Consider the following 17,454-nt stretch of genomic DNA (forward strand, 5'->3'; position numbering starts at 1 on the left):
TGCTCTTAAAAATCAGTCCCCCAAAACAAAGGACATTTCCAGACAAAAAGTTGTGTTAAAAGGTTAAACACATGTATCTGTGCCTTCAAGGGAGAAAAAAAAACCCTTAACCATTGGCCATAACAGTTTAGAGCATGCTTGCTAACTCCCCAGAGGTGAGGGTGCCTTACCTTGGTGACACATTCCTAACTAGGGGTGAACAGGTCTGGGCTACAGCCCTAGCACAAGAGAATGGTAGAATGGGATAGGAAGACTCTCATTTCCAGGTCCCTGTTTTCAATCCAACATAAATTCATGTGGGATGACTGATTTAATGAATTAGGAGTAGGATACAGAGCATACCTTTAGGTCACAGGAAGGTTGACTTTGGGGAAAGACACTGCCTAGGCTCACCTGAGATCTGCTGCTTGAAGATCTCACAAGACTCCCAGATTGAGTTTTGGATTTGGTAATGTGGTGAGTATGTACACATTGGGAGTAGCTGCTTAGTAAATCTTCTCCACTATTGGGTAAGCTAATTCCCAGAGCAGAAAAAGGCATCACTTTCTCTGGTATTGCCTCTTGAACTGCTGCACCTAAAAACCATTTTCAGAGGAAAGTCCCAGGCAACACTGCCAGATGAAGCATTCAGACTGGATGACAGGAAGACATGCTCATGAACACAGCATTTTAAAAATAAACTTTGTTTTTAATATTGTAAATTCACAAAAGTCATCTTTTTCATACACAGTCATTGATTGTGGTTTCTTCAGTATTAAGCTTCATATATGTATGCATATACAGAAATTCATAGTGACATGTTATTTAGTATTTGCGGTAATATATAAAGCTTCAGCCTCACTAACACATGTGGGATCACAATAAAAAAGGGGAAACAGAGGAGACTGGGAATTTCAGAATACTGCAGAAAATCCATCTACTATTTGTAGATGACAATAGATGGTTACATACTGTGGCTATGCATGTGATATAAATAGAATGGATTAGATTAGATACAATTGAAGATACAGTATAAATCAAATAATCTAAAAGCATAAAAAGACAACAGCACTCTTATCGGTAACCTTATACTTACATTACAATAAAAGGCAAATAGCAAATTTCAATTAGCAATCCTTCAGGATAATGGGTCAATATAGTGGTGATGAACCCAGTAAGAGCTCTGTCTTCAGCACAAATTGGACCAAGAATCTGGGTATATGAAATATATAGTGAAACCTGTCTTAAATAACCACCGAAGGGACTGACATTTGGTTGCTTAATTGAGGGGGTCTTTTAATAGAAGTGGAGCTGAGCTGTACTTAGTACAACTGAGGAATACTTTGATGTCATCCCTTAAAAGAGAGGGTAGCTTTTTAAGGTAGTCTTGAATATAAGTATGGTTTATTTCTCCAAAAGTATGGATTGGGAGCCTTCACCTCACAGTCTCCTCAGTGATAATCTCCAGCAGTTGCATTGCTGAATTTACCCCCAAAACAAGGTGGTTTATTTCAGGATAATTTTTTCAGTTTTGCCTGCAATAGACTGAGATGGAAATGCTCTGTCAAAGAAACTCGTCTTTACAATGAGGTAATGTCTTTTACTGGACCAACTTCTGTTGGTGAGATATATAAGATTTCAAGCTTAAACAGAGCTCTTCTTCAGGTTATCTGCGGAAGAGCTCTATTTAAGCACAAAAGCTTGTCTCGCTCACCAACAGAAGTTGGTCCAATAAAAGAAGATATTACCTCACCCACATTGTCTCTCTAATAGCCTGAGACTGACACGGCTATAACAACACTGCATATCTTTTTTACAATATCCATTGACTTCCCTGTTGCATCACCAGGCTTAAGTCCAGAAACGTTAACAATCCGTGCCTTAGCTCCTCACCACAGCCGCTGCTTCCGTTTTACACATCACAGGAAGTGTGTCAAGCATTGTACTTCCCTTTGTAGTGTACATTTCATGTGTTTCATTGTGGTGGTCAGTAACATCAGTGTTCAACCTACAGGAAACTGTGTTCTCTTTAATTAGCTAATGTTTGTGCATTTCTCACACGATTAGGGGTGAAATCCTCACCCTGTTGAAATCAGTGAGAGTTTTGCTATTGATTCCAGTGGGGTCAAGATTTTACTCCTGGTGCCAGGTTGATTTTGAACTGGTGTAACTCCATAGACATTAATGAAGTTATTCCTGTGAAAGTGAGCAGAGAATCAGGTCTATAAAGTTCTACCAAAGTGCTAAATATAGCTGAGCTGCTATATTGCTTTTAACAGGGGCCTCCAGAAAAATTGTGTTGTTCTCAACAGTTCCAAGGATTCTAATGTCCTTGGTTTGAACAAGGTCTTCCAAGTGCACAGGTCTTGCTCTGCCCCCACACCTTGCTACATAACAGTGTTTTTAACCATTGTCATTTCCAACACCACTTTTGTCTTCTTCAGCCTCCACTTTTTATCTGTCATGCTTATTTTAATTCAAGGATTCTCTGCATTTTATTATGAAGTCAATAGAATTGCACCTGCTTATGTCAGTGGTAAGTTTGTCCCTGGCTGCATGTGTGTGTAAGAGAGAGAATTAGCCTCTATGCAGGTTTATATGGAAGTGATTTACTGAAGTTTGTGTGAATACAGCATTATATGGGCATTAACATCAGTACATGGCACCACCATAGTGCATGTCATCTGAGGAGCTCAAGAATATACTTTACAAAAGTGGATACTATTATTCTTTTTCTACAGATGGGAAAACTGAGGCACAAAAAGACAAAGTAACTATCCCAAGGCCTTTCAGCCAATACAGTATAGAAGAAAACCTGTCTCCTGACTCCGAGTGACTTGCTCTGATCACTAAAGAGTGCCACCCAAGTTTCAGTTAGCCTGTGTGTGCCAGCCCCAGAGTCTTCCTCTGTCCAAGGGAGCTGTTATGCTTTCTTTTCACAGATCCAGCGGTTTGGTACAGAACAAGATATAGTACCCACGACAGTTAATCCGATTACAGCACAATCAGAGGTGTCACTATTCAAACCTCTCATAAATCTGTGTGGAGATGAGAAAGAAATGAGAATCAGGGTATTCATTCCTATTATTCTGAATTATCCAAAGTTTATGCAATAACCCCCAGGACAGACTAAGGATGTTTCACCTTCTAGTCAGAAGGTTCCTGATGAGTGATGGAAGCCACTTCATATTGACACCTCCTTCAATCCCCACATTTCTCACAGGCACACACTCCTCAGTTTACTATCCAACTTTCCCTCTGATGCACACACAAATACAGTAAGTTCTTTATCCAGTTCTATAGAATAGCCTGGGAGAGTCTCACTCTCTAGACCAGTGGTACCCAATTTTTTTCTGCCCCCCCTCCCTTCCTGCCCAGGTAATGGAAAAATCTGTCCACACTCCCTGGGAGTCAGGGCCAGGGCCATGGCCAGAGCTGTGGCCAGGAGTGGGGCCTGAACCAGAGCTGCAGCTGGTGCCATGGCCAGGGCCAGGAGCAGGGCCACAGTCGGGGCCAGAGCTGTGGCTGTGGCGGTGGCTGGGAGCAGGGACACAGTCGGGGCCAGGGCTGGAGTTGTGGCTGGTGGAGAGGCTGGCCTCTGGGGGAGGAGGGCATGTGGGCACCTGGGTAAGTGAGGGCCTTTCGGGTGGGCTCTTGGGGAGAGGAGGTGTGGGTATCTGGAAGGGGGGACCCTTTGGCTGGGTTCTGGAGGGAAAGGGTGTGTGGGTATCTGGAATGGAGGGAACCCATGGCTGAGTTCTGGGGGGGAAGGGGTTCAGGTGTATTGGCTGGGGGAAGCCCCGCGGCTTGGCTCTGTGGGAGAGGGGTTGTGGGTGTCTGGCCCCTGGGTTGGACTCAGAGATGGAGGAAGGGGGCAGAGAAACAGGAATTGGGTTGTCATAGGGGTTTCTTTAACTCTGCTCCTGGGGGAATTTTTGTGTGTGTCTGTATTGTTACAGACATACTTGCTGACAGGTATTTTGAAATAAATTACCAAAATAATTAAAACTGGCACGATTATACAGTGTTATTTTGACAAAATTTGCAGAATTTTAAAATATTGTTCATAGAATTTTTAATTTTTTGGTGCAGAATACTCCCAGGAGTAGCTTTTTAACCTTAGCATCGATTCTGCCTGTCTTACTCTTCCCTGTTGTAGGCATAGGAAAATCCTAGCCTGTGTTCTGTTCCCTTTCTCCACAAAACACCTGTGGCAGATACATCAGAGGAAATAATTGACACTTGGAGGTATAATAAGGAATAAACGTACATGTCTGTGTTAACCTCTGTGTTGTCAATCCATTTCCATCCACCTTCAGTGCCTCTGACTGACAATCCAATGAAGTAATCTTCAGCTTTTGTGTTATTATGGAGAAACTCCTGCAAAGGAAGCGTACAGTGAGTTCTGAGAATTCTTACCTGTGGCCAGAGACAATTCAATAGCATTAGCATCTGTTTGGGGTGCCAGTAGGGATGATTTGCTTGGGTTTGTCCAGATTAGGAAAAAAGATTGGGGTTAGCTAGCTAACCCCGACCTAGCCAAAAACTGTTTTCCTAGTCTAGACAAACCAAACTTGACCAAGAGATCCCCAGCAGCCTGCTGCAAACCCAGCACAAAGCCTATCCCATCCCGCATCGGAGACTCTCTGTAGGACAACACTCTCACAGGGCTTTATGTCTAACAGATTTGCCAATGTCTCATAACAGGAGCCTATGAAATGGAAGGTACCTATTACGGCATATTGCCATGGTGGGATATCTGGCCACATTTCAGTATGCCCTCCTGTGGCTTTATGCCTCTCCCCAGTCTCTCCCCACTCCAGTTCCCTGCCAAGTTCTTTGACATCTGGTGATGTTGCCATCCTCTTCTTACCTTGGACACAGGGGGCCTGGCTGTTGTATTGCTGGGCCCTGCCTCTCTGCATGTTTATTAAAGTCACTTAGTCATGCTAGCACACTGTGCATTGTGGTGCATCATAAATCCTGGAGTAGGTGTCTTTAATTAGCTAGCAGAGAAGCAGGCAATGAATCTGGGCCTGCACAAAGACAGCCAAGTCCCTGTGTTGGTACTAATGTAGGGTGTAGCTGAGGAGGGAAGGGGAGAACTTGGAAGACTGCAGATAGGAAACTTGCATGGGGGACTCAGAGACTGAGAAGACAGGCTGGGAAGTTCTTTGAAGCAGAGTCCATGGTTCATTTTCCACAGGATTATATGCTCTTTCTACAATAGCTCTCACCAGTTCCTCTTTGCTGTTGATGATCACTAAATTAGAGTTTGCTTCAGAACATGCTCTTTGACTGGCATTCCAAGTCTTTTCCTGAACAGAAAAGAAGTAGCATTTTCCTCTTTGAAAAGTCCACCGTATCGGGCAGTCTGTAGGAGGGGCACACACAAAGAAAGAGGGAAATACCAACAATTAATTGGAAGGAAAAGAACTCTTCTCTCCCAATCACATTTTACAGCAAACATCAAACTCTCAGTGCACTGATCTTACCTGTTCTTCCACCGCTAGTTGAAGACCAAGAGTTCTCTGTTGAGTCATCAGTGGAGAAGATCTGTGAAACTGAACACAAATCTAGCTTTTAGTCTCTGATATCTTTAATGCTATAAAAACATACTTGGCAATAAATGCTTGGGCAGCATTTGCTCTTCTTGATTTATTAAGTGCCAGACGCCCTATGACAGTGGTTTTCAAACTTTTTTCCTTGGGACCCAGTTGAAGAAAATTGTTGATGCCTGTGACCCAAAGTAGCTGGGGATGAGGGGTTTGGAGTGTGGGAGGAGCTCAGGGCTGGGGCAAAAAGTTGAGGTGCGGGGGTGAGGGCTGCAGGGTGGGGCCAGGAATGAGGATTTCAGGGTATGGGAGGGGGCTCTGGGCTGGAGCCAAGGGTTGGGGTGCAGGAGAGGGTCAGGGCTCTGGGCTGGGGGTGCAGGCTCTGGGGTGGGGCTGGGGATGAGGGGCTTGGGGTGCAGGAAAGGATTCTGGGTTTGGAGGAAGGGATCAGGGCTGGGGCAGGGGATTGGGGCACGGGGTTGGGGCGAAGATTTACCTCCGGCAGCTCCCAGTCAGCAGCGCAGCTGGGGTGCAGAGGCAGGATTTCTGCCTGTCCTGGCATCGCAGACCACGCTGCGCCCTGAAAGTGGCCAGCAGCAGGTCTGGCTCCTAGGCAGAGGTATGCAAGTGGCTCTGCGCGGCTGTTGCCCACAGGCACTGCCCCCCGAGCTCCCATTGGCTGGTTCCTAGCCAATGGGCATGCAGAGCTGGTGCTTGGGGTGGGGGCAGCGCGTGGAGCCCCATGGCCCCCTCCCTAGAAGCCGGACCACCTGCTGGCCACTTCTGGGGCTCAGCGCAGTGTCAGAACAGGTAGGGACTAGCCTGCCTTAGCTGGGCAGCACTGCTGACAGGCCTTTTAAAGTCCCAGTTGGCAATGCTGACCAGAGTGACCCAGTGCCTGACGTGCCGCGACCCAGTACTGGGTCGTGCCCCGAACTTTGAAAAACACTGCCCTATGAGACATGTCAGGAGAGACTGTTCTTGTCCTGGGAATCTTGTGACCTAAACAGATGGGCAGCACAACACAGACACTGGGAGATCCACAGGAAGGTTCTGTCTTGGTGGGTTTTTGTTTATTTGTTCATTATGGGGTAGATGAGAGCGTTTTACTGATGTGGGCTAGTGTTCTTCAGGGAAGAAGTGAGTTTTGAGGAACGATTTGAAAGACAAGAGGGTAGGTGACTGTGCTGTAGTGTCCTCCACTGCAGAGAAGAGACAGGGATTAGCTGTAATGAATATAAAGGAGTTTATTTGTTGGAGCTGCTGGGACTCAGATAGAGTTTGTGGCTCTGTTGCTTCCGGTTGACTGGATGACACAGTCTGGGCTGAGCAGGGTCACCTTAAGTCCTGGCCTGGACCAAGCAACCATGAAAGGGACTACTGATTGCACTGCAGGTGCTGGCATTCTGGGACAGGGAATGCTCCCCAAGCATGGGTAGCCAAAATACTATGCCTTCTTTCCAGTAAAAAACTGCCCCATGTCTGGAGACCATCCCTAGCCTGTGTCTTCCCTTACACAGACCTCTCTAACCTCATCCCCTGTCTGGTAAATGGTCAGTTTTGTCTTGGCTGAACACGGCCATATTAAAAGTTATATCCAGACAAGCAAAAAGACAGACCATTTACCAAACTGATCAGGACATGTTCAGCATCCTAAGTATCCTGGGCCAGCCTGGGTGGAGGGCACAAAAAAAAGCCAGGGAGAAGATGATGTTAGCGGTGAGGTTGGATTCTTCGATGGATCAAAGGGAGCAAGGGGAAGAATGGTAGACAATGAGGGCATAGCTGTGCAGGGCCTAGAAGAGGAGGACGAGAAGCATGTCTTTGCTATGGAAGGTAAGAGGACGAAAAGTGGAAGAATTCAGAGAAAGGAGGGACATGGTCTGCATGGTTGGTGAGGAAAAAGATTTTATCAGCAGTGGTCTAGATGCACTAGTCTGGAGGTGGATTGTGATGGGGATCAGGAAGGCCAGAAAGAAAGAAGTTGTAGGAGATGAGTGTGACATTGCACCCCATAATGCTTTATAGAAATATGCTTATGAGTAAATGAGTAAATACGACATAACTGGAATATGTTTTATTCCACATATGCCATGTAACATATCTTTGCAAAGGTTATGTTCTTCTGCATGTATTCATTCTATTTGTATGCATGTATCATTTTTGTGTTCGAAGTTATGAATATTGGCTGTGTACTTGTTTGATTTTAAGTAGCCTCAGTGAAGCATTTGGTCAGCTTCTTGAGAAAAGACTATTCTCAGTAAGTGCCCAGTCAAGAAACACTTAAGCTGACAATAGACCTTGATAGACGCCAATCCACATCTGAGCAGAGACACACATAACAAGTTTAGGTGGAGTTATGAGCATGGGAAGTGATGCAGGCACATGTACAGCCAAAACAATCATGGGTTCAGGTGCAAACTCAGCACAATGAGAGGCACAAATAGTAAAATTAAGAAAAAGGGCAGGCACAGACAAAGGCACTTGTTAAGGCTGACTGCCCAGCTATCATGCTCTTCTGTTACAAGATGTGTGGCTCAGCTCCTGTCTCACATGCTATAGTTTGCACAAAGCATGAACTTCACATCACAATCATGGACGCAACCATGAATGGCTTTGGGGAAAGGGCAGACCTAGTCCATACTTGGGGATGCATGTAGATTTGGGGATAATTATAGTTCTCTAAACATGTCATACAACTGGATTCCCATTGGCAGTGGAACCTGTTCATCAGCAGACACACATGATGGCCATTCACTGGGCATCTCCACTGGTTTAGATGGAGATGCTTGCAAACTCCAGTCCTTTCTTTCTCTCCCACTTGCTGTAGACATACATAAGTCATTTCCTTTGGTAGCTATGGACCCCTTAGGAAATTGTCAGTTCATAGTAAAATAGGAAACTGGCTGTGGCAGTGTTGTGCAACAAAGTGAATATGTGCCTCACAGATTAGTCACTTCTGAGCCAACCACTCCCTTTTCTTTCCATTTATGCATTAGCTGTGTCTCAGTGGAGTTGGTGGGGGTGTAATTTGTCAATTTGGCCTATACGGAAGTAACATCATAGAGAGACTTTTTGTAGAATAAATACAAATGGGGGAAATACACATGACAAACAGATCCCCTGTATCCAAAGCCAATCCATACAGTTGCTGCTTTTTTATATTCTGATCAGTCCCTGGATACCTAAGGGGAACAGAGACCAAGAACCATGTGTGTGCAAAGCATGCTCATCCCTTTTCAAGGAAAGGGAATATATATAGAGAGAGAGAGAGGGAGAGCGAGAGCGAGAGAGAGATGTATAACACACATATCAGACAATATTGGGAAGCACTTTTGTAATCCACTGGTCAGTGTGTGTTACAGGAACCCCGTGGACTAATCCATAGAGGATGTGAGTGTTACAACCACCAGCTACAGGAAGTTGACTTTTTAGCTCAAGCTGGAGCAGCTTGTGCTTTTAATAATGGAGATCCCTGGTTCAGTCCCAGTGTGTCATCCAAGAGGGCAGCCCTCACACTTCTACCATCACTATATGGATATATTATTGGTAAACTGTGATCTTCTCTGTATAGGTCAGGGTGTGTTTTGTGTATGAGTTGTGTAAGCAATGAAGTTGATGTTTCTCTCTTCTCTGAGGTAGGAAGTTACACCTTCCAGCAAACTTCTTCCTTTTACTATAAGACAGGATTTAGTTATTATGAAATACAAATACATACAGCAGCCAGGTTGCACCTCAGTTAATATGCCAATTTACACAAAAGCCACTGTATGGACCTCGGTGCAGCTCACACGGTCATAGACATCTCACTGTTGCCTTGTGCTCCCCCTCCCCATCTATTTGTTGTAGCCATCTGATAGCTCTTGTCTTATACTTAGGTTACTAACTCTTATGGGAAGCATCTTTTTTTTTGCTGTATATTTGACATAGCTAGCGCAATGGGCCCTGATCCCTGATGTGGCCTCTATGCCCTATGCAATACCAATATCAAAACCTTCAATTTGCCCTCTATTGTTGAATATAATTGTCACTGGGATGGTGGCTGAGCTAGGTGGGGATAAGAGGGGCAGAGTTAAGGTTGCTCAGGAGATCTTAATGGTCAGTTCCTATACTTTCAAACAATTTTTAAAGTTTAATATTATCTTGAATTTCCTGGCTCTTAGATGTTTAGGTTTTGAGAACCATGATGTTATCTTACATGTTTTCCTTAAGTTATGGATTTTTTTCTTGGCTTTCACTCCATTTTACCAAAGTGTTTTGTCTGGGAATCTCTCCAGGTAGGTATAAAAATGTAAATAATCAATACCAATTGCAAAATATGGTTACAAGCACCATATAGCAACTGACTCTCTTTCATCTTCACACTATTGGCAAAACCCATTTGCAGGCTAAAAAGACAAATTGGCCAGATATGTATTGCACTGTGTTAAAAATTGAAGAATATGAGCAATGGTAGAGAGTACTAGTACTAGGACTCAGAGCCTTCCATTAAAATGCCACATCCCTCCCCAACTAGAGTTCAACCATGGAGATAGTCAACAAGAGCATTTAAAGGTATACAGGAAGAAGAGATATCCAAGATAGCGAAGTCCCTGGCCACTTGAATTGCAGCTGGGCGGGGAAGGGAAACCAATGTATGGTACAGAACACAGGTATTATATGTTCACATCAGTCTGTCATTTAGACAGGTAACCAAGTTCTGCACTAGCTGAAGGATTTGAGTTGTTTTCAAGCATAATCCAATGCACAGTTGTCCACCCTGGAGATGACAAAGATAGTAACAGTGGTATGGATAATCTTGTTGAATGCCACTCTGTGGGATTTACATGGGCCTTGCCTGAGGCATTGAGATTTAATTACAAAGATCCCAGAGAATGTAAATTCCACTTGAGAAATAACAAATACTGTTTGATACTCACAATATACAATGAACAGGGACATTCCTACGAGTTTAATGGCCAAGATGATCAACCCAGGAATCACTAGCTGCCAGTTCATGTTATTCTGAATTTTAGCCCTGAAAAGTTTAAAATGACACCATTCACCACTTTGTAAGTGTTCTTCATTGTCTCCTGGGATCTGCATGAAGTTTTTAGTCTTCACTCATCTCCATGATATCTGAGCACACAGGGATCTATGGCAGCTTGTCATGAAATAGAATGGCTATGATCATTTACTAGTAAAGTTTGTACTAGTAAAGTACTAGTTCGTTTTATTTTCAATTAGTCCCTTCATTCCTTCTTCCAGTTGGACTAAAGCTATCTGTGTATCTGCTGTCTGGTTTAACAAACTACTGTCCTTGGAAGAAGATTCTAACATTCAACTGATTATTAGGTAGGAAGCACCTGCAGGTATAGCTGCATTGCAAAAGTAGTATGCAATAATAGAATGGATCACAACTGAAATCAAGTCTCCCCAAGATGGATGAATTTAGATTCTATGAAAACGATTACCTCAGACAGTAATTTCAGTCACCATTATAAAACCAACATTTGCCAACAATGGTGGTGGACTTAGAATTGGAAATAACTGCAATAACTGACATACTATGCAACAGAGGGTCCTGTGGCACCTTTAAGACTAACAGAAGTATTGGAGCATAAGCTTTCGTGGGTGAATGCCCACTTCATCAGACGCAAGACAGTCTTGTGTCTGATTAAGTGGGCATTCACCCACGAAAGCTTATGCTCCAATACTTCTGTTAGTCTTAAAGGTGCCACAGGACCCTCTTTTGCTTTTTACAGATTCAGACTAACACGGCTACCCCTCTGTTACTTGACATACTGTGGTAAATTAATAGATGGTATCAGTTGACATTCGAATGGAGATCTCTAGAGCCAGGGGTTAGAGCACTAGTCAGAGACCTGAGTTCAATTCCCTTCTCTGTCACAGGCTTCCTGTGTAAACTGAGGCAAGTCACTTAGGCTCAGATCCACATTGGTATTTAGGCCCCTAACTTTCATTGACTGAATCCTCCCAGGGCAGTTTGCAAAAGCAGACAACATCTATATAAAGATAAAAGGAGATGATATTTGATGGGGAATATTTCATTTTAAAAAACAAAACTTTCTTTTGTAAATCAGCCTGTTGTAGAAAGTGCCAGTCCGTTGCCTTACTCTGCATCATTCCAGCCCCAGGAAGAAAGCAGCACACACCATTCTGAGCAGTCACATCTTCCCAGTCATTATAATCTTGTATCCTATGCCCAGTTCTATATATCCCCTCCATGCTCCTCAATTAGAAACAACAATTGGAGTCTCTCAAAATTAAATAGGAGACTGTGAATCTTGCTTATTCCAACCCACTGAAATCTTTGCAATCCCAAGAAACCATTATAGTCATAAAAGGCAGGAGAATTACAGGAAGCAAGCTACACAAATAAAATAGAACAGAAGTATTTCTCAGAAAGAGCTCACCACACCGAGAGGATGGTTCAAAAATCTTTTTCCATTGTATCTCTTGGTCTGGAATAGATGCTGTGGAAAGGAATTAACAGTATTTGTCCTTTGGGTCTTGGTCACAATTTTTTATATTTCTTGGCTTCCTTGGCGATCATGCTGTGGTTCCTTTTGTGTATGTGCTTCTCTCTCTCTCTCTCTCTCTCTCCCAGAAGAGAATCAGTGTCCATAAAGGCTTCCTCTTTTGTATCATTTCACAGGATGAGTGCTCTTCTAAACAGCTTGCAGTTAGGAAACACATCATGCCTCCACAATAGCTAAAGAGCTGAGACAACACAATGATGGTTTCATTCCTCGAGTGGCTTAATCAAGGAGAAGAGAGCACAATACTTGATGTCTGCCCACCTAAGAGAGAAATGTGGAGTTCAACATTTCTGGTCATTCCCTGTCACTTCCAGACTAAAGGGCTGCTTGAGAGGTTTAATGGGACACTTAAAATGATGCTGAAAACTTTTCCAGATCAGCAGCCACATGATTAGCATAAGTAAGTGTTTACCTTATCTGCTGTTTGTCTATAGGGAAGTTCCCCAAGTTCCTCTTTTAAACTGCAATTTGGAAGGAGGGCATGAGGGACCATGCATGCAGGGGGTCAGACCAGATGATCATAATGGTCCCTTCTGACCTCAAAGTCTATGAGTCTATGAGACCTCTGGAACTAATGAGAGCTGAGTGGAAGGGCACTGCCACTTTGTGTGTTGCTCTAGCAAAGGTACGTATATACCCCATCACTGTAGTACCTGAGCACCTCACAATCAGTAATAGATTTATTCTCATAACACCCATGTGAGGTAGGGAAGTGCCTTTATCCCCATTTTACAGATGGGGAACTAAGGTGCAGCAAAGATAATGCCCAGATCCACAAAGTTATTTAGGCTGCTAACTTCCATTGAAATCAATGAAAGTTAGGGGCCTAAATACCTTTGTGGATCTGAGCCTAAGTGACTTGCCTCAGTTTACACAGGAAGCCTGTGACAGAGAAGGGAATTGAATTCAGGTCTCTGACTAGTGCTCTAACCCCTGGCTCTTCCTTCATCTTATGTTTTAAGAAGCCACAGCTTGTAGTAATCAATCTGTTAACCCTCATGTTCTACAGGGGACAATAAGAGTTTATACATTTTGCTGTTGCCAATAGTCAAGCAAAAATCACAATGAATTACTCAAAAATGAACCTAACAGACTTTAATGGTAAAGGGACAACTCACAGGGGACAAATGAATAAAGTTAATTGGGAGTTTTTCAGGGTCCTAGAGCCTTGGCTCCAGCCTGAGCCCAAACAGCTACACAGCAATTAAACAATCCCTTAACCCAAGACCTGCGAGCCTGAGTCAGCTGGCACAGACCAGCCATGGGCTTTTAATTGCAGTGTAGACATACTACTCAAGTGCTTAATTTGTAATGAAAGAGGTGCTGGGGCCCAAGCAATTGTTTTACTTTCATAACTGATGTGGCAAGCCCAGAGGTGCCAGGCTATGAACTGCCAAGCCTAGAATCTGCCCTGGCAAGTCCTGGCACACATTCAGCACTGAGACATACCCATTTTGGCCAGTTGGAGCTGCTGGGTGCTCAGCACTTTGAAAAATTAGATGACTTATTTAGAAGCTTCTGTAAGAAAATGTGTAAATCTGAAATTTTACATAGATTTTTAACAAACCATAACCATACTATCAAATCAAAATGCACAGTTCTGATTTTTTCACCTATTATTGTTTCTATTCTATAAAGTAATGCTGCTATAACTGAAAGAGATTAACGTTTTTTCCTTCCTTCACTCCAAAGTTTCTTTACTGTGTGCATTTCACCACTCTTTGTTTACAGTCAGTTTCACTGTTTCTTATTTGTGTGATTCTTTCACACAGCAACAGAAGCAAGAAAAACATCTTTAAAAATAGGAAAATGTAATTGTAAAACACAAAAAATGGCAATGGGACTTTTAGCGGGGTTGGCCGCCGCCAGAGCACCCCTTCATGGCCAGAGGTTGCTCTGCAAGCCTGCCTCTGCTTTCCCTTTCTTCAGGGCTCCCAAAACAAACTCAAAACAGTCCAAAGGAAATTAAAATATTTTCCCACATGGGGTCCAATTTATTCAGTCTTCAAGTATATACAGGATAAATAAATACAATCTTGTAATTATTTCTCATGGAATACTAGCTCTAGAGAAAAGTTCTTTCCATGGGAGTCTTGTGATAAAGTTTATGAAGTCTCTTGTCTCAGATGGCACTTAGCCCAATGGAGAAGTCTCACTGATGCCTGTCTCAGTTTGGGATTGACGAGAGTGAGAACAACAGAGTCCACAGAGATACATGTCCCTCGCGATTTCACAAATCATCCATATCCTGGAGTTTTGACTACAGCAACCATTATCATTGAGACAACACTAGCCACAAAATATAGCACATAGAAGATAAGGAAGGAGATCAGAGCTCTAACAGCTCCAGCACGGACCTCAGTATTGGGGTTGCTTAAGCTAGATATATTGTATTGCATGTGCCTGATGTTTCTCCAAAGAGAGATGATTAGCAGGATGATTAAAACCAAGAATATCATGAAGGGGAAGAAAGATTCCAGACTACTGAAAAAAAAGTAAACAAAATATCAATGATTTTCTCATTATTTTTGCCCAGTGATATTTCCAATGAGACGCTCAGTTGTGTGGAGGAGAAAACTGCTATAAACACACCAAGATAATGGCACTGTGAAGACCAAGGACCCCAGCTGGGATCTCAGGCGCACCATAGCACCAGCCCAGAGATTCTCAGCCTTAGCCAGAGGAAGAAGAAATGGGTGAAACTGATGATCTTCAGGTAGTAGAAGATGCTGAACCAGGTAGTAAACCAGAGACTTGACTGGTTTATAAACATCCAGATTGCAATTAATGTAATCTTCACTTGAGCTGGCCTGGAACCAGTATCTGGAGTGCAAATGAAATGGATGCTGCCAGGAATAACAAGCACTGCAGGCAAAATCTGGAGGTGCCCAAGCTGGTCAGAACCAATTACAGGAGAAGACTTCTATGTTTTTGATCCAATCAATGAAATACACCACCACAATGAATCTATTTCCATTCCCTGTAAGGAATTCAGGGTATGTCTACATAGCAAATAGAAACTCATACCAGCTGACTCAGGCTCACAGGTCTCGGGTTGCATCATCAGAGGAGCTCCAGGAACAGAGCTGAAAGGGAAAAAGACAACTCCAGTTCAGGAGAGACAGGAAAGACAGAAACAGTGGGAATAGTAGGGATAGCTACAACAGGGATAGTAGACAGGAAGAGGAAAGACAGTGGTATAAGGAAAAAGAGGAAAAGCTAAAGGAAGAACAGCACTGTCATAACTATAAAGGGAAGGGTAACAGCTGTCCTGTGTACAGTACTATAAAATCCCTCCTGGCCAGAGACTCCAAAATCTTTTTCCCTGTAAAGGGTTAAGAAGCTCAGGTAACCTAGCTGGCATCTGACCTAAAGGACCAATAAGGGGACAAGATACTTTCAAATCTTGGGGGGGGGGGAGGCTTTTGTTTGTGTTCTTTGTTTGGGAGTGTGTTCGTTCTCGGGACTGAGAGGGACCAGACATCAATCCAGGTTCTCCACATCTTTCTAAACAAGTCTCTCCTATTTCAAACTTGTAAGTAAATAGCCAGGCAAGGCATGTTAGTTTTCCTTTGTTTTCTCAACTTGTAAATGTACCTTTTACTAGAGTGTTTATCTTTGTTTGCTGTACTTTGAACCTAAGACTAGAGGGGAGTCCTCTGAGCTCTTTAAGTTTAATTACCCTGTAAGGTTAATTTCCATACTGATTTTACAGAGATGATTTTTACCTTTTTTTCTTTAATTAAAAGCTTTCTTTTTAGAACCTGATTGATTTTTCCTTGTTTTAAGATCCAAGGGGTTTGGATCTTGATTCACCAGGAGTTGGTGGGAGGAAGGAGGGGGGATGGTTAATTTCTCCCTGTTGTAGATCCCAGGGGGGTTGGAACTTTATTCACCAGGAGTTGGTGGGAGGAAGGAGGGGGAATGGTTAATTTCTCCTTGTTTTAAAATCCAAGGGGTTTGGATCTGTATTCACCAGGGAATTGGTGAAGGTTTTTCAAGGCTTCCCAGGGAGGGAAAAATTGAAATGGTGGCAGCGGAACCAGAGCTAAGCTGGTAGTTAAGCTTAAAAGTTTTCATGCAGGCCCCTACATTTGTACCCTAAAGTTCAAAGTGGGGATCCAGCCTTGACATGGTGGTAGAGCGGTGGGATCATTTTAAACCCAAAAGCCAGTGAGATTTTTTTTTTCTTTCCTTCTAGCTGCTTGGAAAGCCGAGCTGGAGGTAGATAGATGCATATCTTATCTCTCCTTGCCTGAAGGCAGAGGTGTTATGTTTTTTTTAACAAGTCCTTTGTTAAGAGAAGTGTTCAAATGGGCAAACAAAGGTAAAGGGAATTTACAAGCTGAATTGTTTTTTTCTTCTTTTTACATCCTTGGGAGTAGCTAGTTAGAAAGTCTCTGTTAACTCAGCAGCAGCCAGAGCTGAGAGCTTCCCAGTTTCAGTCAACTGCAGAGGGGGTGACCCAGCACAAGAAAACAGGAAAATGACTACAAAAGAAGAAAAAGCCAAAGAGGAGGCCCACAAGAGAGCTATGGAGCTGAAAGAAAAAGAGATAGAGCTGAGAGACAGAGAAGAGAACGCCAAAGAGGGGGCCCACAAGAGAGAGATGGAGCTAAAAGAAAGAGAAGAAAAAGCCAAAAAGGAGGCCCATGAAAGAGAGATGGAGCTGGAAAAAGCCAAAGAGGAGGCTCACAAGAGAACTATGGAGCTGAAAGAAAAAGAGATGGAGGAGAGAGAAAAAGAAAGGAAGCATGAACTGGAAGTAGCAAAGGCTAAGCAGGATGCACCAGCCAATGCTAACAACCCCCCTCCAGGTACCACTTCCCATCCCAGAAAATTCCCCACCTACAAGGCAGGCGATGATACTGAGGCCTTCTTAGAAAATTTTGAAAGGGCCTGCCTTGGATACAGCATCGCTGCAGACCAGTACATGGTAGAGCTGAGGCCGCAGCTCAGTGGACCCTTAGCAGAGGTGGCGGCTGAAATGCCTAAGGAACACATGAACAGTTATGAACTTTTTAAAAACAAGGCCAGACTCAGAATGGGGCTAAAACCCGAGCATGCCTGTCGGCGGTTCAGAGCCCTAAAGTGGAAACCTGATGTGTCATTTACCCATCATGCCTACCACATTAACAAAAATTGTGATGCCTGGGTATCAGGAGCAAATGTTAAATCTCTGGAAGATCTGCTTTCCCTAGTAAAAATGGAGCAGTTTTTAGAGGGTGTTCCTGAGGAAATAGAAAGGTACATCCTAGATAGGAAGCCCAAAACTGTAACTGAGGCGGGGGAGTTTGGAGCCCAATGGGTGGAGGTGGCAGAAAAGAAAAAAACTAGTAGCAGTTGGAGCGAATATCAGAAGGGGCAAGCCGAAACAA

The 17,454-nt window shown here is 43.5% G+C and overlaps 2 protein-coding genes across 4 annotated transcripts; both read right to left on the bottom strand.

The window, feature by feature from the left end:
- Nucleotides 1–667: 667 nt before the first annotated feature.
- Nucleotides 668–12,404, bottom strand: LOC101945762 (C-type lectin domain family 5 member A-like). Of its 3 annotated transcripts, none has more exons than XM_005281675.4 (6): nt 11,956–12,403; nt 10,454–10,551; nt 5,475–5,543; nt 5,217–5,353; nt 4,250–4,359; nt 668–3,017 (listed from the first exon to the last, which is right to left on the bottom strand). In XM_005281675.4, the coding sequence occupies exons 2-6, from the start codon at nt 10,530–10,532 to the stop codon at nt 2,903–2,905; spliced, it is 510 nt and encodes a 169-aa protein (XP_005281732.1). In that variant the 5' UTR covers nt 10,533–10,551; nt 11,956–12,403; the 3' UTR covers nt 668–2,902. The 3 variants fall into 3 exon arrangements, with proteins under 3 accessions (XP_005281732.1, XP_005281731.1, XP_042710951.1); XM_005281674.4 differs by having other exon boundaries at nt 11,951–12,401; XM_042855017.2 differs by lacking the exon at nt 5,475–5,543 and having other exon boundaries at nt 11,951–12,404.
- A 1,909-nt stretch (nt 12,405–14,313) lies between these two features.
- LOC112060351 (taste receptor type 2 member 10-like) lies at nt 14,314–14,849 on the bottom strand. Its single transcript, XM_024110072.3, has 2 exons — nt 14,722–14,849; nt 14,314–14,560 (listed from the first exon to the last, which is right to left on the bottom strand). The coding sequence occupies exons 1-2, from the start codon at nt 14,847–14,849 to the stop codon at nt 14,314–14,316; spliced, it is 375 nt and encodes a 124-aa protein (XP_023965840.3).
- Nucleotides 14,850–17,454: the final 2,605 nt, after the last annotated feature.

The sequence above is a fragment of the Chrysemys picta genome, chromosome 1, assembly GCF_011386835.1.
Source record: "Chrysemys picta bellii isolate R12L10 chromosome 1, ASM1138683v2, whole genome shotgun sequence".
Taxonomy (NCBI): Eukaryota; Metazoa; Chordata; order Testudines; family Emydidae; genus Chrysemys; species Chrysemys picta.

Coding starts and splice junctions, on each gene's coding strand:
- LOC101945762 (XM_005281675.4), bottom strand. CDS start 10,532: ATGAACTGGCAGCTAGTGATTCCTGGGTTGATCATCTTGGCCATTAAA. Junction 5,544..10,453: donor GTCCCTGTTCATTGTATATT/GTGAGTATCAAA, acceptor ATTTGTGTTCAG/TTTCACAGATCTTCTCCACT. Junction 3,018..4,249: donor ACAGAGGTTAACACAGACAT/GTACGTTTATTC, acceptor ATCTCCACACAG/ATTTATGAGAGGTTTGAATA.
- LOC112060351 (XM_024110072.3), bottom strand. CDS start 14,849: ATGTTTATAAACCAGTCAAGTCTCTGGTTTACTACCTGGTTCAGCATC. Junction 14,561..14,721: donor ATCTCTGGGCTGGTGCTATG/GTGCGCCTGAGA, acceptor CTTTTTTTTCAG/TAGTCTGGAATCTTTCTTCC.